The 27,829-nt window shown below is 43.0% G+C and overlaps 1 protein-coding gene across 2 annotated transcripts in view; it reads right to left on the reverse strand.

Moving 5' to 3' along the window:
* tenm3 (teneurin transmembrane protein 3) overlaps window positions 1-27,829 on the reverse strand; it is an 810,020-nt gene that overhangs the window by 31,149 nt on the left and 751,042 nt on the right. For both annotated transcript variants that reach the window (XM_085275827.1, XM_085275828.1), the window contains 10 exons: window positions 23,372-23,503; window positions 23,121-23,256; window positions 18,241-18,384; window positions 13,612-13,683; window positions 11,034-11,211; window positions 8,227-8,247; window positions 3,161-3,285; window positions 2,878-2,985; window positions 1,148-1,302; window positions 837-938 (listed from right to left, as the gene is read on the reverse strand). In XM_085275827.1, coding sequence (XP_085131953.1) covers window positions 837-938; window positions 1,148-1,302; window positions 2,878-2,985; window positions 3,161-3,285; window positions 8,227-8,247; window positions 11,034-11,211; window positions 13,612-13,683; window positions 18,241-18,384; window positions 23,121-23,256; window positions 23,372-23,503 — 1,173 coding nt within the window. The remainder of the gene's footprint in view (window positions 1-836; window positions 939-1,147; window positions 1,303-2,877; window positions 2,986-3,160; window positions 3,286-8,226; window positions 8,248-11,033; window positions 11,212-13,611; window positions 13,684-18,240; window positions 18,385-23,120; window positions 23,257-23,371; window positions 23,504-27,829) is intronic.

The following is a 27,829-nucleotide window of genomic DNA, read 5'->3' on the forward strand; positions in this document are numbered from 1 at the left end:
AAAGAGGAAGTGAGCATGAACGGCCTGATCTGAACCTGCGTGGTTTTCTGTTATTGGACAACAGTCACCATTTTTGAATATGAGGATGTCCATCAGTGCACAAAACACTAGGATGATGATGAGTTTTGTAATGATATCATCAGGTATGCGGTCCTGGACACATTCAGTACTTTCATGCAAATTAATTGTGTTGTCAGATGTTTGGGCATGTTGGAGGTATTTCCACCCTTTGCTGTGATCAATGTTGAGGTTGTTAATCAAAAAAGTAACTATTACACAAGTAATCATTACACGTGTGCCCATTGTTACAGGCCATTTGGTCCCCGTACAAACACACTTGTCATTAATAAGTTGGACTTGTTTCCAGTGAGTGTTGGACTCCACTCCCTTTGTCACTGGTTCTGTTTTATAGCTTACATGGATAAAATGTCTGTCAAGCAGGCAGAAGGCTTCTACTTTGGTTACGTCAGAATGGGTGGGTGTCCTCTCTGACATAGGCTCAGGGTGTCAGTCATTCCAGAGGGTTTCGATTGGAGCCAATACTCCTCCATATCTAAAGGAGCCAGTTTGGGGATCTGATAAGGATGCTTCCTGGGCACCTCCTGGGTGGCATGTCCCATGAGGAGGAGGCCCACAGGGTAGACCCAGGACACCAGAGAGAGATTATATCTCTCAGCCTGGGAATGCCTCAGTGTACCTCCTGATATGCTGGAGGTGGCTGGGGAGAGGGAGGTGGGCCTCTGCTTAGGCTGCTGCCCCTGCAACCTGGTCCTGGATAAGTGGAAGAAAATGGATGGATGGATAAAATATACATTCAGCAAAGGGATACATGATACCTGTCTATTTTCAGTGATCTGCAGCACAACATTGTTGTCCAGCACATAGATAGAGTTATCCATGGGATTGATGGCTAGATCTGTGGGCCACTCTAACCGCACCTGGAAGGAAAGAGGACAGAGAAGAAAGGTGACACTTCACTTCCTGTTCATTGTTACACACACACGCACGCACGCACACACACACACACACACACACACACACACACACACACACACACACACACACACACACACACCACATCATGTGATATTTTCACATAGTCTGATATTTTCTGATCAGCAAAGAGGTTTTAATAGTTAAAGGTTACCTGTCTTATGTGCATGCTGGTGTCACAGGTCAAAGGTCGTGCAGAGGTCAGATCATTGCTGCCCAACACTGTGGAGATGATCCCGTTACGATCCACTTTCCTAATCATAGTTCCATCCACAAAGTAGATCAGCCCGTTTTTATCAACTGCAATTCCTGTGAGTAGTGAAACACACACACACACACACGCACACACACACACACACACACACACGCACACGCACACACGCACACGCACACGCACACACACACACACACACACACACACACGCACACACACACACACACGCACACACGCACACGCACACGCACACACACACACACACACACACACACACACACACACACACACACACGCACACACACGCACACACACACGCACACACACACACACACACACGCACACACACACACACACACGATTTTATGATAGTAAATTATTAATGGAACTGCTTCAATGCATAAAGCAAAAAACAAAACGAGAGAAGTAAACATTTTGAGTGCAGATGCAGCATACATAGTTACAATGAAAAATACAAAAAGATACAATAATAATAACATGAATGCAGTAAGAGTTCGGTGCACTCAAGCAAAGTCTGCAGAGATTACTTAGATTACTATAAGCAAGAAAAATGTTACAAGTGATAACAAACAAGTGGCAGCTCGACAAAATAAGACGTGTTCACAGAGAAGGTTATTAGGAGCGACGGTGTGTGCGATTCTCCTGTGATTTCTGCAGCAGCAGTGTAACACATACAAACATGCAAATACAGTTAGCTATATGGCAAAGGTATGATCTCTGACAAAAACAACAGTTCTCCTGGACAGCATGGACTTTATTCAGAGAAGGAAAACACAGGCAGCCTGTTGTTGATGACAGAGGTCACAACAGTTCAAATAACCTCTCTCTATAAACAGACTGATACTGCATCATCTCACAGTCAAAATCCCAAATCTCAAACTGCTTTAGAAACGAACAGTTGCGACTTCCTGCTGGCTACCAGATTGAAATACATAACAGCACCTTTATAATGTGGTACAACTGGACATTTGCAGCATTTCCTGTGCAGAGATGTGTTTCAGTCAAAATGTAACCTTATCTAGACTCTGTTGCACTTGAACTGAGGCTTTTGTTGGAGCAAAAGAAACCTTAGTCTTAGGATGGCGTTCCTGATAAATAAATAAAGTTTGCTATGACTTCATGTCCATCTAGGATAATGCAAGTCTGGGATTATTTGAAAGTAGTGGGGAACTGGCAGTTACATCCAATATTCAAATACGCTCACGCGCCTACAGTGCTGAAGGTGTTAATGGTTCTGAACAAGTTTGCATTGATGTCAGTGTGACTTCCTGAGCTTGATGAAAGAATTGAACTTGCACACCTGGACAAATGCTAGGTGTGGGAATTTAGTACTATAACAACATGCACTGATGCTATGACAGCTATGAATTCTGCTGCTGGCTGCAACCAATAAATACTTCATCTGCTTCTTGCATTACACCTCCCACACTGTGTTTTATTTGCCCACTGTCAGGACTACTGTTGGTACGGCTCTGCAGTTCCAGTGGACGAAGGACAAGAGGATATCTGACAGGTAATACATCTAGTAAGGCTGACTTAAATAATAAGCACCTGTGTGTGTGTGTGTGTGTGCGTGTGTGTGTGTGTGTGTGTGTGTGTGTGTGTGTGTGTGTGTGTTAGAAGGAGACAGAAAGATTCTGTGTACGCACCTTTTGGTCCCAGTAGCTGGGCCTCTGTAGCTTTTCTTCCATCTCCACAACGCGCTTCATCAAATGGAGGACACTGCTCACCTGTACCAGCCACTACTTCTCCATTACCTGTAGACACACACACACACACACACACACACACACACACACACACACACACACACACACACACACTAAGCATTAACCAGAGAAAGGTACAAAGCTGCAGACTCACTGGAGTCTTGTATGACAACACTGTCTTATAACTACATTCATAACAGGAAGTAAAAATGCTGATGCTTACTGATGAGGTCACGGGCACCGCTGAGCACTTTGGGGCGGTAAATCCGTCGTGAGTTAGTGTCGGACACATACAGCTGCCCTGTTACTGGGTCAGTGGCTAAGTAGTACCGGTGAGCAGGGTTGTTGCTGTGGAGCGCAGTGAAGGGGAACAAATAAGAAAGACAGAAGAAAACTCATTAGAATGACATCTGTGTCACATCCCTGATAAGTTATCAGCTGTAACACATTTAGTAACCAAACTAATCACACTGTTGTGTTTGCTTTCACAAGGTAAATCTGCTAAATGTGTGGGCAGATAAAGATCGAACTGTGCAAGTCTACAACTTCAGAGGAGTGAAAAACTGAATTTTTATTTCATTACACAAGAGGAAAAGTTACAGAAAAGCAGGGAAAAGCTGTTGAAATGACACTGATGCTGAGCAGCTGCAGGACAGCATGCTAACAACTAGCTGGTTAAAGGATCACTAATCAGTCTGTCAGGCTTTAGCCTCTGGTTTGTACTGTTTACTGGTTAATACATAATAATGCACTTCAGGCCAGCCTGTGCAGTAAGGCAAATATATGTAATGAGTACTGTAACAGCTTCATGCAGGAAGTAAATAAACAACGTAACAGACATAAAAAAAGCAGAAAAGGTGAAATCCAAAAGGCTTCTTTGAAGCGTCGGACAGTTTAACTTTAACTTTCCAGAAGAAGTCGCAGCACGAGTTCAGTTAAACGCTTGTTGTCCAACGTGAGGGCGACGTGGAAATGAAGGAGACTTTCTGCAGGAGTTGTTAGTGTTTGGGTCCGTGTAGCTATGCTGTAACTAGTGCGTGCGCTTATATGTATGTGCAGTCTCTGAGATTTAAGTGCAGCTGTGATGTATGTATGTGAGAAAGTGTGTTTATGTGGAGAGAACATGAAACGTCTGTGTGGAGAGAACTAACCTGCTCCAAAGAAAAAAGAAGACCTTAAACAGCAGGAAAAACCCAAACATACTGCATGTCTGTCCTGATCTGGACTGGGGAGTGATTAACCCTTTAAGACCTACCATAGAACCAAGCCCGCCAGAGCTTATATTATATTTTTACATGCTGTGGAGCCATTTTTGGGAGCATTTCAAGTTGCTATACATCAATACAACCATTATAGCCCAGATTTTAATCATTTGTATGCATTAAGTGCATAGTAATTACATAAATTGCAAAAAAGTGCAATAAACTACAAAAAAATTGAAAATCGTTTTTGTTTTTTTAACATATATTTCTAGTTAGAGAAATTTAAGAGGTTTATCCCTCAAAACTGTAAATACAAAAAAGTTGCACAAACTAGTTTCCCACCACAGGAAATTTATTTTGAGTGTCTTCATAGTTTTATTTTTGAAATACACCAATTTTTATATGCAGGAAAAACGAAAATAAATATTATAATGCAAATTTGCAAAAAAACAACAACATCTGCATCAAAATAAACTATTTCCAGCAGTGCAATATGAGTCCTAAGCATCCCAGAAACGACACAGAAAGTCATAAAGTCAAACATAACTTTTAAAAACACCAGTATAGGCTCATGAGGCCCTGATGGTAAAAAACTACATTTCCACGAAAATGACGTCACTTCCGGTTTCGGGCAGGTCATGGCGGACATGCGATAGTTCGTGCTGATGTCTATTCCAACGTAGGAAGTGTTATGAACAGCTGATCGGATCGGCAAAGTGTGTTTCTGGAATATTATGTTTTTGTTCCTGCAAGAGCTTTTTATGCAGTTTTTGCAAAGCTTTATGTGGAACGAAACCGTGACCGAGGACAAGCTGATGGCATCAGATGTAAGTACAACTCCTCCGGTTTCATATGCAAAAATTTTTTTTATTAGTTTCAGGTTGGCCATTCTTGTATTTTGCTCGTTTGTGTTGTTGTGTTTGCACATCTCTGTTGCTTGTGGGGCTCGCACACAAGAATTTCACTCGCATGTGCTGTGCCAGTGTGCCTGCACATGTGATGTGACAATAAAAAGTGATTTGATTTGATTTGATTTCATATGCAAAAAATTTTTTTGCGTTGCCTTACGTGGTTGCAGTGCTATCGGGATTTAAAAATAGTTACGCAAAACAGAGCGTGCCCGCTCTGACCGGCTTTAAAGGGTTAATGTGTAGGAATGAAAAGATGCAGCTTTGATGGAGATGAACCTACAGAGGGCTCCACTCAAAGAAACCCTGAAAGGGGAAAATGCAGCGACTCATAATCGTCTGTATCGCCCCGATGCGTCTGTATGCATGCCTGACAATATCAGGGTGTGCTCCTAATGAGAAGCTGGATGATGTCCTGGGTTATCTCCTCCCAGATCTGGATCAGGGCATCACCAAGCTCCTGGAGTGTTTAAATGATTTTACAGCCGCTGACATTTAATCTTTATGTAGGAAAACTGGAATAAAACTGAAACGTTCTAAAGATGAAAGGCAACACAAATGACTAGAAAGGCAAAGCAGCTAATGAAACTCATGAATCACCCGACCTGGTCTGTCTGTCAAAATCTAAAATGAAGTCAGCTTCTTTCCATCGGTCTGACCGACTCTTTATGCTAATTGAACGCAGTGACGTCCTGATGATCTAATGTCACGAAAATGAACCCAGTTTGTCTTCCTTAGCTTCCTTTTTGAAATGTCAGTTTCCATCATTATTATTTGCATTAACAGTCACAGCACAGTGTGTAATATGTTACTGCCAAAGCTGACGGGCAGGGAAAAGAAAATAGGAGACAGGAAATAATAAAAGAATAGAGCAACAGGCTGTGAACTCATACACCTGTAATAAAAAAACAGAAATCATTTCAGTGTTTAAGTGATGTGTTTTCACAAAGCGCCTGAGAGAGTGTGGGCCACGAACTTACCCCACCCCCCACATAGGTTAGTTGGTGTTGTGACTTTTCTCCTTTTTTCTCTTATTAATACAGTGACACTGTCATTGCCTTGTGTTAAGACTTGTAAAATAAAGCCCATTAAGCTCTGATTCAGCTCTACTTATTGCTCCCACACCCTCCTCTAGACCTCATAATGGGGACTTAACGATTTGGAAGACACTGAAACAGCTGTGTTAATGGTTCTGATAGATGTGTGTTGCTGCATGGCTGCTTATTGCTTAGCTTTGGTGTGTTTGGTAAACTCTCGACATGTAGCTCAGTTTCCTTCAGACGCTATTTTTTTATTTTGCCTTTGTTACTTCAGAAGTCATACAGGTGGAGACTTTTCCAGCCTTAGACCAGTAAAGCTTGTGCTGCTCTCCAGAAGCTAAGTAGGCTATGGTTTCTTTGGGGAGAGATTCAGTTGCATTGTTATTCATTGTTTAGCTTGCAATGCTATTAATTTGCTTCTGATCTAAAAGTCTCTTTGTGTCTGGTTGGATGGTTACTTGGGATCAGCTGTAATTCATTTTGAAAGAGGAGGAAAAATCTACTCAAGAACAAGTCAGAGAACCTATTGTGGGTATGGACATGTTGAGGATGCTGGAGAAGTACATTTGAGCTGACTACTCACTGCGAAAAACAGATGCTAGCATTGACAGGATCAGGGAAAGACAACTTTCATCGATTTTTGGATCATCCAAATTAATATGCAGAACATGTGGTTCATTGTAACAACGTCTTTAATTATAATCTGACAAAGAGCTGCGTGGTATAAAGAGCATCACAGCAGCTCTCACTACCCTCTTGTAAACCTTTCCTTTCTCTCTTGCTGCTCTCAGTCGGTCACAAATCACCCAGACACTCGTCTCCACCCACTCCACCCACTCCACCCTGCATGCTCCGCCTTCTTCTCTTGTGCATTGCTCAGACATCCTCTCACTCTTCATGATTGTGTTAGCAGTCCTGTTAAAAAGTTTTCTACTCTCTCTCCTAGACCTCTCCGTACCTCCACAGGTATGTCACCTGGACCAGCCGCCTCTCCACTCTTACTCCCCTTCATAGCTGCCCTCACTTCCTCCTTACTAATCCTCTGTCCTCCTCTCTCTCATATTCTACAGTCATCGGATCCTCATAGTCCTCCTTCATCTTCTCAACAGACTGATGGTAATTGGTCTTTAATCACGTTGCAACACAGTGCCTCTGTTTAGCCAATCAATGCAACAAAAATATAGATATTTTTAATTTAAAGCAATGTAAAATATTGCATTGTAATTACAATTTATTTATAAATGTCATGATTAAGTATTGTGTAATGTTTAAAGTTCCAAACTGTAATGCGACTCTTTACCACTAGGGGGCAGATAGTGAGTGAGCAAAGTGTCCACCATGGCTTACACACTCATACACGCCTCGCGCCTTTGAGGCAACTACTACTGTGATTTGCACGTTATGCAAATAAACAATACAAATGTATCATTATTGTTTTTGCCATTGGGAAGACCAAAACAGGCAATCCATCCACTCGAAATCCAAAGTGTAATTAACTAAATGTGATCTTATATGAATAATTAGTGTCAGATAAGGGAAAAGGAAACTTAATGTTACTATGCCCTTAAAGGAAATATGAAGTCAGCATCAAGTATTTCTGTATGTGCACATGTAGCTACACCTTGGATGAATTCAAAGAGGAAGGTGGAGATGTCCCTGAGAAGTGAAGGGATAAAGAAACAAAGATATGACGGATATCCACACCGTCTGTACCCGCCCCCCTCGCAGATGCTCTCCTTGCAACCCCTCCTAGGGCCTGCCCCTATTGTGAGGATTGTGTGCTGTTCAGCAGATTGGGGAAGAATAGACTCAATTTCATGTTTACACTTTTTAAAATTAGGAAGTTTAACAACCAAGCAGGATGAAAAAAACAAGATGAGTGCGTCTCATTTTGGTGGTAGATGCCAGGACTTCTTCTCTCCCAAATTTTCATTCTCTGTTCTCTCTGATGAGAGCGATCATTGTTGTAATCATTCAATCATTCAGTTCCCAGAATACTTTATTTGGTGAGTGAAATGTAAGTGATTGAAATGAGAACAAAAACAAGCAGCAGACCCAAAAACAAAGTAAAATCTGGTGCAAAAACCGATGGTGGAACGAAAAGAAGTCACAGGTTGAAGAAGGATTAGTCACACTTACCTATGCCTGAAATCTTTGTTTCTTTGAAAAAAAGCCAGAAAACCCAAGAAAGCAGAGAGACACAAGTTAGTTACCAGATTGGTGCTCGGCTGATATTACAAATAACTCTCTAGGGCAGGGGTCCCCAATCCCAGTCCACGAGGGCCGGTGTCCCTGCAGGTTTTAGATGTGTCCTTGATCCATCACAGCTGATTTAAAGGGATAAATGACCTGCTCAACATGTCTTCAGTTCTCCAGAGGCCTGGTAACGAACTAATCATGTGATTCAGGTGTGTTGACCCAGGGTGAGATCTAAAACCTGCAGGGACACCGGCCCTCGTGGACTGGGATTGGGGACCCCTGCTCTAGGGGAAAAATACTACAGCATGAGCAACAGTTAGGATGAATTATGGAAATCAGTATGAAAGAGATGTTAGTCTAAAACATGGCCGTTTTCCACTATGTTGTTAGTTCTTCATTAGTTAGCTAACATGAATGTTAGCTAATGTAATTCTATCAGCAGAAACCAACCAACCCAGTGACATCGTGGCACTCAACATGTTCTTAAACTTTAAACACCTGTTTCTTTAGTCCAGACAGTGTTAAACCTGTTTGAATGTAGGGCTCCGTGGTGTAAATTAGCATTACATTATATTATGTTAGCATTGCTATTAGCATTAAATGTAGTATTACACTTCTACATTAAGTACTCTTAAATCAGGTCATTTTGACAAATCACTGGGTCCTGTTTTGTTTTACATCAGCTCATGAATATTTACAGTTACCAGGCAAAGCTGGATGAAATGGTTTGGCAACGCTTTCTTGAAAAAGGACTCTCAGTTCTGTGGGTAAGACCTTGGGCTGTGTCCAAACTAAGGGGCTACATCCTTCGAAGGCCACGAAGACCGGAAGTGCAAGGCTGTTAAACTGGACGGTCTGCCTAGCAACCGCCACATAAGCAGCTACAGCTGTGGTGGACGGCATGTTCGATAGAAATGCAGGAAATATTTATGTCATATGTTTGACTTTTATCTGAGAAAACTGTTGTTTCATGTGTGTGTGATGCATCTGGGAGAACATTACAACCATGCACTGAGCCAACAATGCTAACTTTAGCTAGCAAACTAGTTTGCTACTGTAGTTCATGAGGCTAGCCTCATTTCATTTTGATGGTGCAAATGTAAAAGGATTACATCATGTTTTACTGTATATACAGCTTTTTGAAAAAAGAAAAGCAAAGCTCAGTGGTGGTATAAAATAAACTAAAAGATTTGATCTTTGCGTGTTTCAGAAAAAATGGAAGACAAGCTGATACAGTAAATATTCTTTTATTGATGAGAAAACTGTGCAATTTAAGATGTTGAAGATATGAGAGCATTAAACAGGCAGGTTTGTGTAAGAGGCTCTAACAGGAGAGATGACACAGAAACATCACATCCTTATAAAATACTGACACACTTTATGAAGGGACAACTTTTCACAGCCCTTTGAACTCTTTATTTAAATGAGCTGCATACGTTTCCCAGTGAAACCAGCACTGTGATAAAAACAATACTTTAACTAAATATGTTCTGGATAAAACAAATTGTTATCAAAGGTGTCCGTGGGTCCCTTTACTGTTCCTTCTTTCCCTGTCAGATCCTGCAGGATAAACAGCAGTGAGTGGTTCCCTGTATGTGTTGGAGATGCAGGAAGCAAATATCGAGAAACTGTTTAAATATTTCCACCAGTCCCTCAGCTACAGAGAACGGCTGTCAGCTCTCGCCCTGTTCTCCTCTGCATCTCTCAGCTGCTGCTGGCTCCTTTTTCTCCTCCTCTTCCTCACACACTGCTCCTGGTGTCAGGGGTGGAGAGCCTCGTCCCGTCTCCTCTCACCTGCTCAGTCTCTCCTGACTCTGGACACTTGCAGAAGGAAATCAACCATGGCAGTTAACAACTAAAGCAAAAACGTTATCAAATATCTGTCAACGTTCAGATGAAAATGCAGTTTTCTAATAGATTCACATGGACAGTTTTTTAAACTAAGAGAAAATGGAAACAGGACTTACGATCCTGCAGAGTGTTGATCTTTATAACAAGGGTGACGTGCTCAGGTCGTTTGATATAAGCCTGAGAAAAACATGAGGAGGACTTCTCCATCTACTGTCCGTGTCATTATTAGTGTCTCGATACAGGCTGAGAGCTCCTCCAGCTGTAAACCACAGCGTGGTTGAGTCTGTGTCCTCACCACAGTTCACGGGCCACATGTTTGGTCCCCGCAAACACACTTGGCTTAAAGAGCGAACCGTCCGCTCGGTTTATCCTAAAACCGTTAAGTACGCTGAGCAGCGCCAAGCAGACCCAGCTTCAGTAAAAAAACTAACCAGCCAGAGCTTGTATGACCTGAGCTGCGTTAAGAGGCTGACGTCACGTAACTTAGCCAAAGGTTAGAAGAATTTAACATTTGAAGACTTTTCAATATGCTAACATTTGTTCTGCTGCATATTTCAGTGAGATAAAAACCCAGTACTTACTTTTAAAAGTTTATTTCCGGACCGCTTCGCTTCGACTTTTTGCCATTTTCTCCAAACGATTTCTTCAACCTTTGATTTGCAATGAATCCTGGGATAGGGTAGGCCACGAAGGATATAGCATCCTTAAAATCTGGGGAAAATGAGGACGCACTTGTGGGCTGCATTTGGAGCCGCTTTGGAATTTGGACAGCCTACAAACGCGGCCTCTGAAGGATGCAGCCTCTGAATTTGGACACAGCCTTCATCTCTGTGAAACCAGGGAATGTATTCTCTGGATTAGGCTTCACTTCCAACAGCAGCAGTGGATCTCCTTACCTTAGCTCCATGACACTGGTAACATTCCCAGAGGGAAAGATTCTTCTGATGTAGTTGAAGTCGCCAACGAAAATGCTGCCGTCTGCTCCACATGCCAGAGCCAAGGGCGCCAGCAGCTTGTTGCCCTCTGCCTGCCCATTACAGCTGGGGCACGAGATGCTGCGGCGACGACCGTTTCCTAGGAGAGGGAGTTAAAATTCACTTTTCCACATGTGAACCAGTAGCTGGTTAAAATCCAGCTGGGGTGGATTCACTAATTTCCAAGAGAACAGCTTTTTATAATAGAAACAGCGATGAAAAGCAGTCTGCAGTACATGTGTGTGATTCCTGTGTAGTTATCTGTGATCGGGAACAGAACAACACTTTTCTAGTCTTACTGACTACTTAAAACATTTTTACACTACAAGCCATTTTTAACCTTCCAGTCAAACAAAGCACTCCTGCCCCGCATCCATGACCAGGTTAGAATCATCAGGTAATCCTAACATCCATGTCTTTGGAAAGTCATTGATTTTCATTCCGGTGGAAGTATGAGGAGGAATACTGATGGCCACAGATGGGATATGAAACAGGAGCCCTTTTTGCTGTGAGGAGATGCTAACCAGCGCATCACCATGCTGCCACCATGTGGCTCGTTGAACTCATGCATCACAGCAACTAGTTTACAAAAGCTTATTATTGTACTCAGGTTGACTCGAAGGTGGCAACTATGTCTTTACTGCAACATGTGCTTCATTGAACTGATTATCCTAAACCTTCATAATTAAACCTCTAATGACCAGTTTACCTTTATTTGGGATTTTCTTTAATCTACATGGAGTGAAAAATATATAAGTTGACTCAGATAAATACACAAATCTATTAACCCTTTAAGACCTACCATAGAACCAAGTCCGCCGGAGCTTATATTCTATTTTTACCTGCTGTGGAGCCATTTTTGGGAGCATTTCAAGTTGCTATACATCAATACAACCATTATAGCCCAGATTTTAATAATATGTATTCATTAAGTGCATAGTAATTACATAAATTGCAAAAAAGTGCAATAAACTAACTGGAAATATATTTTTAACATATATTTCTAGTTAGAGAAATTAAACAGGCTTATCCCTCAAAACTGTAAATACAAAAAAGTTGCACAAAATAGTTTCCCGCCACAGGAAATTTATTTTGAGTGTCTTCATAGTTTTATTTTTGAAATACACCAATTTTTATACACTGCAGGAAAAACGAAAATAAATATTATAATGCAAATTTGCAAAAAAGCAGCATGTGCATCAAAATAAACTATTTCCAGCAGTGCAATATGAGTCCTCAGCATCCCAGAAACGACACAGAAAGTCAGAAAGTCAAAGATAACTTTTAAAAACACCAGTATAGGCTCATGAGGCCCTGATGGTAAAAAACTACATTTCTGCGAAAATGACATCACTTCCAGTTTCAGCAGGTCATGGCGGACATGCGATAGTTCACACTGATGGACGTAGGAAGTGTTACAAACAGCTGATCGGATCGGCAAAGCGTGTTTCTGGAATATTATGTTTTTGTTCCTGCAAGTGCTTTTTATGCAGTTTTTGCAAAGCTTTATGTGGAAGGAAACCGTGACCAAGGACAAGCTGATGGCATCAGATGTAAGTACAACTCCTCCGGTTTCATATGCAAAACAAATTATTGTGCTAGCTTACGTGGTTCAGAGCTACCAGGATTTAAAAATAGTTACGCAAAACGGAGCGTGCCCGCTCCCATCGGTTTTAAAGGGTTAATATGTTTTTCTGAAGGTTCTACCATGAATTCTATTGAAAAGGCCGTTGCCTATTAACTTCTCATTAGTGACATCCGGTACTTGTCAGCATAAAAAGATTTGTTTCACCAAGTTAAGGATGAGAATCACACACTGGCAGCATTGTGAAGCTCTACTGAAGTCATTTCTAAACAACTACACATACAACTGAGGCAGCATCATCCTCTAGGACTGTTTTGCTGCCAGTGGTGCGGGTGTATTACACAAAAGTGGACCAAATATTGGACAAGTACTAAATCCTTCAACTTGACTGCAAATCAACAACGAGAAGTCTGAAAATACAAACGTGAAAACAGGTTTTGTAATAAAGCAGTTCATGTATCCAAAGCTGTGACCTCAGTACTACTGACATCTTAAAACGACAGCTCTGTGACAGAAAATCAACTCATTTAGATCAACCAGTTATGTCAAGAGTGGTCAAACATCCAGGTGTAACATCAGCTAGCTGCTGAGAACTAACGCTGTCAGGTCAAAGTGCAACGTGCTGAGGGAGGTTTGATCAAGTATCAGTGATTGTGTACGTATATGTTCCAGCTTTGACGCTCTGTGGAGAAGTGCTGTACAATCAAGACAAACAAAATCCTTTCAAAGACTTAATTCAAAAGAAATGACCATGAAACCATGATGAGTTACATAAACCTCTGACCACAAATGTATGTAACAGACAACAATTAAAGTACAGGCTTTAAAGGAAATGTGCAGTCAGCATGCAGGGACCAGCACTGATTATGTGTGTGCAAGCTCAAACACACTGGGAAGCTTTTATTCTATACTTACCCATGATGCTGTTGATGACAGGTGGCTGCTGGGAAATGAAGACATTCTCACCGCTGCCTTTGTACAGTATCCCTGGAAACGAGATGGATAAAGCATTGAAGGAAAGTGTCTGTGTGTAAATACAGGGAGGCTGCAATCAGCTGGTTCATCTATCAGACTCATATAAAATTAGACCTTCAGTCACCTGTTAAGTTCATGTACTATTTTTACAGTACTGTCCAAATAAAGTTAAACTAAAACTTCTATAAATCGACCCAGTCGTGTCTGAACTTTGGTAGCCAGCGCCTGAGGCACACAGTTTTAAGGGAGAACATTGTTTAAACTGAGGTGTAATATTTTAGGTTGGTAGAAACAATGAAGGATGACAGAGGAGAGAAGCAGAGTAAGATCGATGAGGGGTAGGTCGGCTGGCTTTTGACGAGGTTGATGAGGGAAGATGAAAAGATCAACAGAGGAGAGATGCACTTGTTCTTCAAAGTAAGACATCAAAGTCGCCTCCTGTGGTGAACTGAATTATTAAAACTGCCACTTTCTTGGAACCCAGTTCATCTTATCTTTCTTTCTTATTTTATAATTGGATGCAAAGCAAACAGATTTTAAAAAAAGACAGGCTTCATTTGATGGACGTGGAGCGTAGATACAGTTAGTAGTGCTGCGCCATATCATACTGCTCTACAAACAGTGTCTGGTTTCTTACTTTTTGGCAAATCTGTCACATTTGTCAAATTTTAATAGAAGACAAAGAGAACCAGAGAAAATACAAAATGCAGTTTTTAAATTTAGTTTATTAATGCAAAAACAAACTAAGCCTACCTGGCCCTATGTGGGGAAGTAATTGCCCCCTAAACCTAATAACTGGTTGTGTCACAGTGCAGACCCACACGCAGACAAACAGAGGAACAGACGGTGGTTTAAACTGAAAGAGAGTCTTTATTTGATGGCTGTACAAAATACTTCAAAGCAACAAACGAAGGGAGGAAGTGAAAACGCTAACAAAAACTTTGAGAAGCTAAACAAAAGAACACAGAAGAAACGTAGGCGATGAAACAGGCGAACCGGCGAGGAACAGAAGGAAACACACACTATATGAACACACACAGAGGGTAACGAGGCAAACAGGCAGGGAACACAGCTGTGAGTAATTAGACTCGCCGAGACTGGGAGGAAGACAAACAGAACACACTGACACAGGACACAGACTGTCAAAATAAAACAGGAAATACGTGAATGGAGAGACGAGGATGACAACAGGTAACACAAGAGAGGCACAATAACATCTAAACACTAGAATCATTAACAAATAACCACAAACAAACTAAATCGATCAATATTCATAATCACAAATCACTAGACTCTGTACCATGACACGCTGAGTCACTCGTAGCAGCAACAACTACAAACACTACAGAAAAACAAACACAAAAACAGCTTTTCTTTATGAAAACCCATCTAAACCTCGAATGATAAGAATGGGATCCAAAAACTGGAATCACGTCTTTCTAATAGGAAAAACTACCCACAAACTAATTCCTGTGCACTTTGACGCTTCTTTAAGGAAAACATGACTTCTTTAGAGAATAAAAAATTCTCAGTTTTGGATGTAAGTGGTATCAAAACATACCAATTGTGCTGCTTGTCTGCAATGCACAGCTTAACTTTTCTGCCCTTGAATTACTATTACAGTTACGTTTATACTACTTTATTACTAAAAATATTTGAACCATTCCTTTAGGACAACAACTACAAGACACCACTCACTCAGCATCTCTAGACCCAGCAGTCTTGGCTAATTATAATCTCCAACCTTCCTTTATATCAAACATCCTTGAAAGAGTAGTTGTCAAACAGCTAACAGATCATCTGCAGAGGAACGGCTTATCTAATAAATGGAGATTTTAATATTGCAGGTTAATTTCCATTGCCATTTTAAGAAGGTGGCGTGTGTCGACCCTTCGAAAGTCAAGAAATCCCGGCCAGCTGTTACTCCAGCTGTTACTCCAGGCTAGGTGGCTAATGCACTTCACCTCTGTCCTCCACACTATAAAAGATGGCTCCACTTCTCAGTTTCTCTCTTCTGCTCCACCTTCCATCAACTCTTCGGTGATGCTTCTGTCTTGGTCTGTTTAATAAATGCTGAACTTCTTCGGTGGACTCCCTCCTTCTCACCTACTCTGAGGCAGTTTGTCAGGTATGTATGTGTGTGTATCCGACTAGACACCCCTGTGTCATCAGGTTCCCAATCATAGATGACTTCTTTTTTGAGTTAATTCTGAAGATCTTTGAAAAACTTGACCTTCAACCTTGATCTAAAAGTTGAAGTCACTGAAATTTGAACTCGTCTGATATGTTTAGTAGATGGTATCAATCGAGCTTTCCGTTGCATCTTTCTCGACTTGGATGTCTATATCGCCCCCGCGACCACCTGCCCGCCCGGCAGGTCGATGACAACACCCCATCAGTCATTTACGGCTAAGGGATGACTAATCTCTTACAAAAAGATTAATCCAAAATAAGACAAATCTGGATGGATCAACTTAAGACACACAACTCTTGTACATCATGCTTTATTCATGTTCTCAGCTTGAGGTTGTTTCTGGTTTCTTTATATACACCAGGATCATTATCACTCTGTTATATACGATCACACACACAGGGGATGACATTTGAATTCACCTTTCATAATATCACCTTTCTTTGACAAATACAGTCTTCCACTGTTTACTATATGCACTTACACTGTTTACAAGGAAAACGGTGCATTAATGTTAGTTGATGTAACCACTTAATGTTTGATGTAGACTGAAAACTGCAAATATTAACAGAATTCACTGATTTGAAAATCATTTAACTGCAAATAGCACAAAGACAAGAACTCAGGTGAAGTCATATTGCTGTGTTTTTAACTAAATGATCAGACCGTCATGATCCGGAGGTACGTCTGGAAAACTCGTTCAGGCACCTGAGCTCCTTGGTCTCCATCCCTGGGCGGAGCCATTAGCTCCCCTGCAGAAGCTGATTCTGGGTATTTGGGTTGAGGATTTAAGCTCTACTCAGAATGTCCTTCACCGCCAGTTTGTCAACGACCTCAGGTTGGTATCAGCTCCAAGTTTTCAGGCTCTTGTTTCTTGTTTTTTCTGTTTTCCTATGCCACAGTTCACCTGGACCTTCCTTGCCGCTTACCTTCAGCTTCAGCTCTTCTCGGACTACCTCTCCATTCTGGAAAATACAGCGAACCTCACCTGCCTGCCCTCCTATCACCACCCCACAGTGGAACTCAGTCTCTGCCATTACTCACCTGGATTCTCACCGCCTGTCCCTCAAAGCCGAACTCACCCTGGCTACAAGTAAGTCCCATCAGTCGTACTCCACTTCCCCAAGTGTCCTTCGCCTCGCCACCTTCCTAACCCCGTTCTCTTCTCTTCTCAGACGTACCCACTTCATTCCAGTTGCACCTGTTAAGTCCCAGTTTTCCCTTACTGACCCACGGCCACGTCGCTACGCCACCCACGCCCTCCTCTACGAATTACACTCTGTTGTCTTATATACACACTGTAAAACGTGCTCGCCGTCTCTGTTGTGGTTCTAGGCGTTTGAGTCCACTTTTGCAATCGGTTTGCGCCGCTGTGACACACACTGGCACCAGAATAGAGTCATAACCTTAATGCAGGTATGAGGCCCTGTCAGGTCATTGTACTAATGTTCAGTTGAATATGAGGCTTTGGTTCAGATGACTGTCACATGCTCATGTCTGCTGTCATATAGTCTGTGATCCATTTATAACTCGGTTTCTTATGTTTACTCAGTCTAAGAGTCATCATATGAATCATGGGAGCATTCCTCATTGGCAGGGCTTCGTCAGTATTCACTAAACAAGTGTGCTTCGTGCAAATATAATATAAATTATGCCCATTCCACGAGAGCACATCTACAGCTGAACTATGAATAAAACACTGGAGCAGTGTTGGATTCCCAGACAAATAATTATTCCTGCAGTGTGTTTGGTCTCAAAGAGACTGCACTGCAGTTCTGTCCCTCCAGATTCAGAGTCACACCCACGGAGAGCAGAACACATGTTGCCAGATATCACAAATCACACTTGCTAATAGACACACTCTTTTTCATACACACACATATACACTGAATGGGGGGAGGAGGTGTTGAAAGCCCAGGAGGACCGCAAGGAGAGAAGGTGACTAGCAATGTGATGGATAGGGTGACAGACAGAGTTCAGCGAGGGAGCTGCTGGAGAGGGGTGAAGGGTAGAAGGATGAAAAGCCTTTAAAATGTATTTTATAAACATGTGCTTTACGGGATCGTTGCATCTTAACAAGACAAATTCAGCACAAAGCTACAAAAATGTGGCTGGCTAATGCTGCTGTCTGCTCAAAAGCATAGACAGCCGACAGCCAGCGCAACCGCTGCCTTCATTACAAATGATCAGATCTGATTGGTGAGGAGCGAGTAAGAAAGGCAAAGTTAGCGACTCCAAATTCCAACAAATGATTTCCCTACTCGCTTGACTAAAGCCTGCATGAACAACATTAATATTAGTAGGACTGTTTTCTTTTGCAGTGTTGTCACATATTGCTGTGTCTAGTTCAGTAACACTGAATATAATGTACAACCTACCATTCTGTACGTCCAGGATGTGATGCTTATCCAGTGTCCATCCTCCCACGTTGGAAGCATCCAACTCATAGCCCTGCAGAATAGCCGTCCTCTTCTCCCACAGGATGAGATCCAGGCAGGACTCGTATTCAAAACCTACGGACACTGTTAGACAAAGAGTTTCAGGTAAGTCCACATATTTAATCCTTCCCGTTGTACATTTTCAAACCAAACAGGAAGGCCTGTGCAATTCTGAACAAAGAACCCAGGTCTATACACGGGCCTGCAACACGAGCACCCAGCACACCAGTGACCCTCACATGTGTTTGCTTTTGCAACATGCAGTGACTCCTGATGTTGGTTCACTGAGAGCCTTCATTTTTACACACACACACACACACACACACACACACGCACACACACACGCACACGCATGCACACACACACTCACGCACACACACACGCACACGCACACTCACGCACACACACTCACGCACACACACGCACACACACACACACACACACACACACACACTCACGCACACACACACACACACACACGCACACACACACACACACTCACGCACACACACACGCACTCACGCACACACACACACACACTCACACACACACACACGCACACACACGCACACACACTCACACACACACACACTCACACGCACACGATCGTGGCTCAAGAGTTGGGAGTTCGCCTTGTAATCGGAAGGTTGCCGGTTCGAGCCCCGGCTTGGACAGCCTCGGTCGTTGTGTCCTTGGGCAAGACACTTCACCCGTTGCCTACTGGTGGTGGTCAGAGGGCCCGGTGGCACCAGTGTCCGGCAGCCTCGCCTCTGTCAGTGCGCCCCAGGGTGGCTGTGGCTACAATGTAGCTGCCATCACCAGTGTGTGAATGTGAGGATGACTGGTTGTGTAAAGCGCTTTGGGGTCCTTAGGGACTAGAAAAGCGCTATACAAATACAGGCCATTTACCAGGCCATTTACCACACACACACACACACACACACGTACACACACCAAGTGTGCATATGAACTATTAGCCACTACAGCTGAGTATGTATAGAAAGCTTTTTAGTGCTACTTCCTTAGCACCATCACCTGCTATGATATTGCACATTTGAAATACAAGACTGGTGCCAGAGCCTCTGTAACATCAACTTTCAGTATATTCAGATACACTATCAGTCACAGCCTCTCATCTAAAGTTTTTCTTTATTTTCTATGTGATTGCAGATTCCCACTGAAAGCATCAAAACTATGACTGAACACATACATGATCATGTAGTAAACAAAAGAAACATGTTTTATATTTTAGATTCTTCCAGTTATCCAGCCTTTGCTTTGATTCCTGCTTTGCTCACTCCTGGCATCCTCTCCATGAGCTTCATGAGGTCGTCACTTGAAATGGTTTCCAACAGTCGTGAAGGAGTTCCCAGAGATGCTGAGCACCTGTTGGCTTGTTTGCCTTCACTCTGCGGTCCAGCTCATCCCAAACCATCTCAGTTGGGTTAAGGTCAGGTGACTGTGGAGGCCAGGCCACATAAATCACCAACAGTGTCATCAGCAAAGCCCCCCCACACCATCGCACCTCCTCCTCCATGCTTCACAGTGAGAACCATCAGTTCATTTATTCTGCCCAAAGACCCGGCAGGTGGAACCAAAGATCTGAAATGTGGACTCACCAGACCAAAGCACAGATTTCCACTGGTGTAATGTCCACTCCTTGTGTTTCTGGGCCCAAATAAATCTCTTCTGCGTGTTGCTTTTCCTCAGTAGTGGTTTCTTAGCTGTCACGATCCTGGGTCTTATGACCCAGTGTTTTGAGTTTTAGTTCATTTTGATGTTTTAGTTTATGTAAGCCCTTCAGGTTCCTAAGTTCATTTGTTATCATGCTTAAGTGTTTCTAGTTCTTATTATTTCCCCCTCGTGTTTCCAACTATGGTAAATCTCCCCTGCTTTTCATGTGTTTCATGTCTGTGTCTTACATTGTGAAGTTTGGGTTGTCATGTCTACGTCTCATTATGTTTCCTGTTTTATTGTGAAGAGGTCTGGTGTTTCTGTGTTCATCGTGTTCAGTTTTACTCTTCCCCTGTGGCGTTATGTTCATGTTGATCTACTGTGCCTTTCTGTTCCATGTTTCAGATCCCTATGTTCTGTCTCCCCCAGTCTGTTAAGTCCACATGTCTTGAGTTCCGTCAGTGTGTTTCCTGTTTTACTTTCACAGTCTGTTCTATGTTAATGTTTCTAGTTTTGCTTCCCTTGCCTCGTCCTGCTTAATTACTCTCAGCTGTGCTCTCCTCCTGTGGCTCATTCCCCCTCGTTATCCCTCAGTGTATTTAAGCCCCATGTTTCTCTTTGTCAGTGTTGCATCCTCCATCATAGCTGTGTGATTTTTCCCTGTGGCTCCTTGTGCTTTAGTTTTTCACAGTTTAGGTTATTTTGTATTGTTTTTCGTGTCCCACTCCACGCCAGCAATAAAGCTGTGTTTTTTGAGTTTAACTTTTGACTCTGTGAGTTTGCGTTTGGGTCCTTCTCCTGCCTGCCACACAGCCGAACTGTGACAGAAGGACGCAACACTGACAAAGAGAAACATGGGGCTTAAATACACTGAGGGATAACGAGGGGGAATGAGCCACAGGAGGAGAGCACAGCTGAGAGTAATTAAGCAGGACGAGGCAAGGGAAGCAAAACTAGAAACATTAACATAGAACAGACTGTGAAAGTAAAACAGGAAACACACTGACGGAACTCAAGACATGTGGACTTAACAGACTGGGGGAGACAGAACATAGGGATCTGAAACATGGAACAGAAAGGCACAGTAGATCAACATGAACATAACAACGCCACAGGGGAAGAGTAAAACTGAACACGATGAACACAGAAACACCAGACCTCTTCACAATAAAACAGGAAATATAATGAGACGTAGACATGACAACCCAAACTTCACAATGTAAGACACAGACATGAAACACATGAAAAGCAGGGGAGATTTACCATAGTTGGAAACACGAGGGGGAAATAATAAGAACTAGAAACACTTAAGCATGATAACAAATGAACTTAGGAACCTGAAGGGCTTACATAAACTAAAACATCAAAATGAACTAAAACTCAAAACACTGGGTCATAAGACCCAGGATCGTGACATTAGCAGCTATTTGAACATAATAATGTAGCTGCCATCACAAGTGTGTGAATGTGTGTGTGGATGGGTGGGTGACTGAATGTAGTGTAAAGCGCTTGATTTTAGCAATTTTCTAACAGTTGTCAAATATGGCTGTCAGCTGTGCACCAACCTGACTGCTGCACAACACAACTGATGGTCCCAACTCCATTTAGAAGGCAAGAAACTCCCCCAATGAACCCTGACAGGCTCACCTGTGAAGTGAAACTATTTCAAGAGACTACATCATGAAGCTCGTTGAGAGAAGGCCGAGGGTTTGCAGCGCTGTCAACAAAGCAAAGAGTGGAAGCTAAAATATGAGACATAATTAGACTTATACATCAATTTTTAATAAAGAAAAAACATTAAATCAAAAGATGTGTCCAGTGATTAGAGTTGGTCCGACTCCCGACCAGGGCGGGGCGTCTGTATCCAGTAAGCGGCTCTAGGCAAGACAAGCCCCCCCCGATGCTAACCAAGCCTACCTTGGACATGAGTGAGAGACATAAAAATGAAGCTATACCGACTAAGACGTTGCCAAGATTAACAAGGTGCATCAGTTGTTGAGGAAACAGCACATGCTGATGAGAAACGGGCTACTGGAACAAGGTAGCATAAGTGGGCAAGAGATGAAAATAGGGCACTGTTGGAATGCTACTACGCAAGTAATCCCAGCAGAAGGGGTTACATGCACAGGATGAGGGATCCAGAGTGACAGCGAAACAACTAGTAACAACTCCTCTACATGGACGGCATCAAGCTGTATGCCAAGCATGAACGAGACATTGATTCACTGATATACAGCAGCAACACTGTAATGTCATTCGGACTGGAGAAGTGTAGTAGTCAGGTAGTCAGAACCGAGGGGATCGAACTACCAGATGGCAACACTGCAGACATCGAGGACAGCTACCAGTACCTGGGGATCCCACGAGCAAATGGGAACCACGAAGAGGCCGCTGGGAAAGCTGCAACCACCAAGTACCTGCAGAGGGTCAGGCAAGTCCTGAGGAGTCAGCTGAATAAAAAGAACAAGATCCGGGCCATCAACACCTACGCCCTGCCCGTGATCAGGTACCCTGCTGGGGTAATAAGCTGGTCAAAGGAGGCGATGGAAGCCACTGACATCTAAGACGAGGAAGCTCCTGACCACACGTCCAGCACCCTGAGACTGTACACTCGGCAGAAGGAAGGAGGCTGGAGACTAGTGAGTGTCAGTACCACGGTCCAGGTGAGACAGCGAAGGCAACGATGGCATCTGGATTTATATTTAACATGAGGAGTTCGTATGGCCGAGCCATTTTGTTTTGTCCCCTGAGCAACAGGTGGAACTTCAAGTTCTCATAGAAAGAGCTCCTTGTTGATATCGCTGTTGTTGTTGTCAGTTTTGGTGCTTTAGACACACCACATTAGATGATGGAAAAATCAAGCCTCTGCATTTATGAGTGAAAAGAGAATATTACATGTTGTAAGTTTCAAAACACTTTTTAACATATTTAACACATTAACATCCAACTTCAGATAAACAATTTAAGGAAGAAAAAGATGAGATTGTTAGAAAAGTGTCTGCGAACGTGATTAAACTAATGCTGTTTCATGCAGAGTGGCAGTGACACTGTTTAAAGCCCTATATGTGATGCTGAGGATTTGTCAGATACCAACCCTTATAGCAAATGCCCAAAACTGCCTGTATTTTCTATTTGTACAAACTTACCGACTGCCTCTGATAGTCCATAGACACGTTGGCCATAGGCATCTGTCTTGTCCCAGATGAATGTGTATGACAGATTTGGTTGTGCAGGGAACCATTTTTGGAAGAGGCGGCCCACCACTGCCACCATCAGGTGAACCTGGATTGACAGGAAAGGGTTAACTTCATGATACTGATTAATTCACAGAAAACAGTAACGGTAGGCATTTGTCTTAGCTGTAACTTGAAATGCTGGGAAATATCACTCATCACACCTTCATCAAATTGAAAGGTATTGATGTCTGCGTCATGGTGACTTTCAGCACTGGTTTATATCCTGCTGCTCTGGAGCTAAGGTAGATCAGGTTTAGATCACTGCCAGGTATTGATGTTTGTTCTTGTAGAACCTACAGAAAGAAACGAAACACACCAGACACATCAGTACCCACGGTTCCAAATGGTAAATGGCCTGGATTTGTATAGCGCTTTACTTAGTCCCTGTGGACCTCAAAGCGCTTTACTTAGTCCCTGTGGACCTCAAAGCGCTTTAGCACTACATTCAGTCACACACCCATTCACACACTGGTGATGGCAGCTACATTGTAGCCACAGCTGCCCTGGGGCGCACTGACAGAGGCGAGGCTGCCGGACACTGGCGCCACCGGGCCCTCTGACCACCACCAGTAGGCAACGGGTGAAGTGTCTTGCCCAAGGACACAACGACCGAGACCGTTGGAGCCGGGGCTCGAACCGGCAACCTTCCGATTACAAGATGCCCCATTTCAAAACTATTTCAATCTATTTTCCAACTCTAAGTGGTTCACAGTACTGGACAAGCTAGCTTTATTTTCATTTATATGTGTGAATGACACAGGGCAGCACGGTGGTTAGCACTGTTGCCGCACGGCAAGAAGATCCTGAGTTCAATTCCACCATCAGGCCGGGGTCTTTCTGTGTGGAGTTTGCATGTTCTCCCCGTGTTTGCGTGGGTTCTCTCCGGGTACTCCGGCTTCCTCCCACCGTCCAAAGACATGCAGCTTGTGGGGATAGGTTAATTGGATAATCCAAATTGCCCATAGGTCTGAATGTGCGAGTGAATGTGAGTGCGAATGGTTGTCTGTCCCTGTGTGTTGGCCCTGCGACAGACTGGCGACCTGTCCAGGGTGTACCCTGCCTCTCGCCCTATGACAGCTGGGATAGGCTCCAGTGCCCCCCGCGACCCTGAAAAGGATAAGCGGAAGCGAATGGATGGATGGATGGATGTGTGAATGACCAGAAAAGTGTGTACTAATGCAACTGCTGTAAATGAAAGGCTGTTCAGTTTCCCTAGAACTATAAAAAATAAAAATAAATGAAGCTTCAATACGGTCGATCGGTGGATCTCACGCACAAAGACATAAAACAGATCATAACGATACTTCTGTGACCTTTCTGATAGCCAAAGTGAGCCAACTGTGTGTTCAATGATGGCTGTCCACAGTGAAAAGAGATGGCCTCTTTTACTCCTTCTTCACACCACCTGTCTCCTCTGTCCCTTTGAAATAGGGTAGATGTGGTTAGAGTGATGATATCAGCTGTGTTGGCCAGCCTTCCCTGCATTGAACCCACTGCTTTACCCGTCCCCTGCAGCTGAGCCACAAACCACACTCCACCACATTCCTGATTAGGGATGGGTACCGGTGTCCGGTTCTGACATAAACGGTAGTAACCAGACCGAAAAGCAGCGCACATTTCGGTGCTTTATTTCTGTGCTTTATTTTTCCTGAGCTGTGATACACTTCTAGCCAATCATTTTACGTTTCCGAGGATAGTAGGCGGGGCCAGGTACGTACGTTCAGTTAGAGCAGAGCTACAGATTAAAATGACCAAGGCGAAGCGGTCAAAGTCTGGCTGTACTTCACAGCAAAAGATGCAAACTCAGCAGCAACAAGTGCTTTAAGCTGATACTGTGATACTGTCAACGGAGGTAACACCTCAAATCCGATGAAACACCTGGCGACGCATAGCGTTTTTTTTTGTTAAAAGCAGAGAAATGCGCCGTATTTGACAGCTTGCTGCGAGACCTCACACTGAGCACATCTACTGCGGGTGTGGTGCCTGTTATGGGACCCGGAGTTAGCAACATCCCCCAAAAACCCGAAGAGGAGAGTCCTGGCCCCTAGCCCTGCCAGTGTAGCAGAAATGATGAGGATGATGATGCAGCAGCAGCCGTTCTTCTCTGCGTGAGTAGCTTAATGTTGTTCGTGTATAATTTACGTTGAGTAGGCTAACCACGTTATTACATTAATGCATGTAAGGTGAACTAGCAAACATCATCATAGCTACATGCGGCTGTCTTCTTGTTTGATGGCAGATGCTCCCTTCACCCTGGCCAAAAAGGCTAAAATGACCAAAGAAAAAGTGGAAACCAGTTAAACATGAGAGGTTTTTGGACAAAGTTTGTGTTTTTTCCATTGTTTAAGCTTCCAGCCAAGAGTGATGCCATATAGGCCCCATAGCTGCAGAAAAGGCTAACATTGTTATCTTTTTACAAAAAACAGCTGAACATGAGAGGTTTTTGGACAAAGTGTGTGTTCTCCATTCTTTAAGCACCGGTTTGAGCACCAGCACCGTTTCAAAAGTACCGATTTGGCACCGGTATCGGTACCGATGCTCCTGATGAAGTGCTGTACTAAGCGCAAAATTGCTGTCGATGCCAAGTGCAGCAGACCCACAATAAACTTTCAGAGGAGTGACTCAGGAGACTACCAATGACAGGGAAGAATGCCACTGACTGACATATGAGCTGCTAGAGCTTCACCCAGGCAACCAGAACCAACAATCACAGTCCCAGTGTGCATGCAACTTAATAGCCCAGTACAATTGACAGCCTTGCATATTCATGCCATAATTCTGCTCCCTTCACTTTCTTCATGTTCTTTATTTATTCATTTTTTTCTTCCTAACATCCTTGTACAGGTTCAGCTTGGTTTCATCAGTCCAAACATTTTCCTGCCAAAGTCTTTCAGTTGTTTTCTGGCAAAATCTAATCTTGTCTTTTTGTTCTTGAGTGTAACCAGTGGTTTGCACCTTGCTATAAAGCCTCTGTTTTAGACTTTGGTGTTCTCGATTAGGTTTTATGTTGTGAATGTTTAATTTAGAAACCGAAGAAACAATTCTGCAAATCCTCTTTCACTTGCATCAACGTACATGTGGACCTCAAACTGGGAGCTACGAAATAAACGTTTAACACACTGAATCAGTTCCAGATATTTTATCTGCTTCTTTTGTCAGACAATAATCAGGACATAGGCACCTGGGCAAGCCGCTGCTTGTCAGTGAACGGTCCATTTACCTTGGAGATTCTCAAGATGAGATTATGTATAAAAAATTCCATTATTAATGAACAGTTAATGCACGCAGTGGTTCTCAAACAGCATGGCACGCCCCACTGCTGGGGTGCAGAGCTCTGACAGGTGGTGTGCAGGTTACCTGGCAGAAAAGTCATGCAGAACTACTGTTTACCATCGGAATCGCTTCTATGGCGGAAAGAAGAAATTTGCAGCAGTTATGTTAATAATATGCGCATCTGCTGAAAAGCTGCAGGCGTGTGGACGTCAACAGCCGCAATAAAGAAGTGTACTGAAAAGTGCGAACGGGTCTGTCGCGCATCGTTTGCAGTGATGCTGAAACCCAGGACTGGGGCACGAGAGACCCGACCACGTGTTCGCACTTTTCACTACTCTTCTTTATTGCATCTGTCGACTTACACTCGCCTGCAGCTTTTCAGCTACAGCCTACACACACCAGCAGCAACGACAGGACCCAGTTCATTCTGTTTTAAGCCGGTGAGGCGTGATTGCAGAGGCCTCCCCCACAGCCACGCCGCAGACCACGCCCCGCCACAGCTCTGCAGTCAAAAACTCTCACTAAATTTCATCTGTGTTCACAAGTTTTATAAGACTAACACTGAACTTTATTCCATGTTTGGCAACGTTCACATTCTGTTTCACTTGTTGTTTGCTGAAACTGCTGAAGGATTCACCGTGAATGAGTTTATTATCCAAATAAAGTTGCAGCTCGGCTTTTCTGTCATTGCTTTGTTTAGATGAGGTGTGAAAATCTTTCTTCCTGTCATGTGAGGATGATGTGAAAAGTTTGAGAACCACTGAGTTAATGTAATACTTTTGTTAAACATAAATAAAGATGAAAGTCTGCAGTTGAATCACATTTTGATTGTGAAGAGAAACTGATGTTTGTGGTGCAAATGCAATGCAGAAGTGTAAGCAGTCACAAATTAGAGAGCTAGATTAAAAATAGCAGCTGGAAGCTGTCTCGACATGCCATCGAAGACGATCAGCGACATTTAAATCTGATGATGTTTTTATGGTTCTTTTCCCAGAACCATAAATACGAGCAGGTCACAGGAGTTGGTCCTAAAGCTTTTGACATTGCCCCCCTGCAAAGCTCTGCCTAGTGCCTAATGACTGCCATGGAGTTAGAACCAAAAGAAGTTATTGAATACAAAACAACAGAAAAGAAGACTGAGTTTCATTTCCAGGTACACAGCAGAGACTGCATGTTCCTGATTTGCTTGTGATTCTTCCACCTGCTGCAGTTTACTTCCACAAATCTAGAGGTATGAGTTTGTCTCAATGTTTGTACTTTTAAGGTCTAAACTACAGCATTTCAGGGGTCTGTCAATAAACATTTAAGAAGATACACAATTAAACTCCAAATGAGACAAAAAGAAC

Source organism: Mchenga conophoros, linkage group LG6 (assembly GCF_057382185.1).
Source record: "Mchenga conophoros isolate Kocher_MC1m ecotype Shallow Benthic linkage group LG6, M_conophoros_male_GT1.1, whole genome shotgun sequence".
Lineage (NCBI taxonomy): Eukaryota > Metazoa > Chordata > Actinopteri > Cichliformes > Cichlidae > Mchenga > Mchenga conophoros.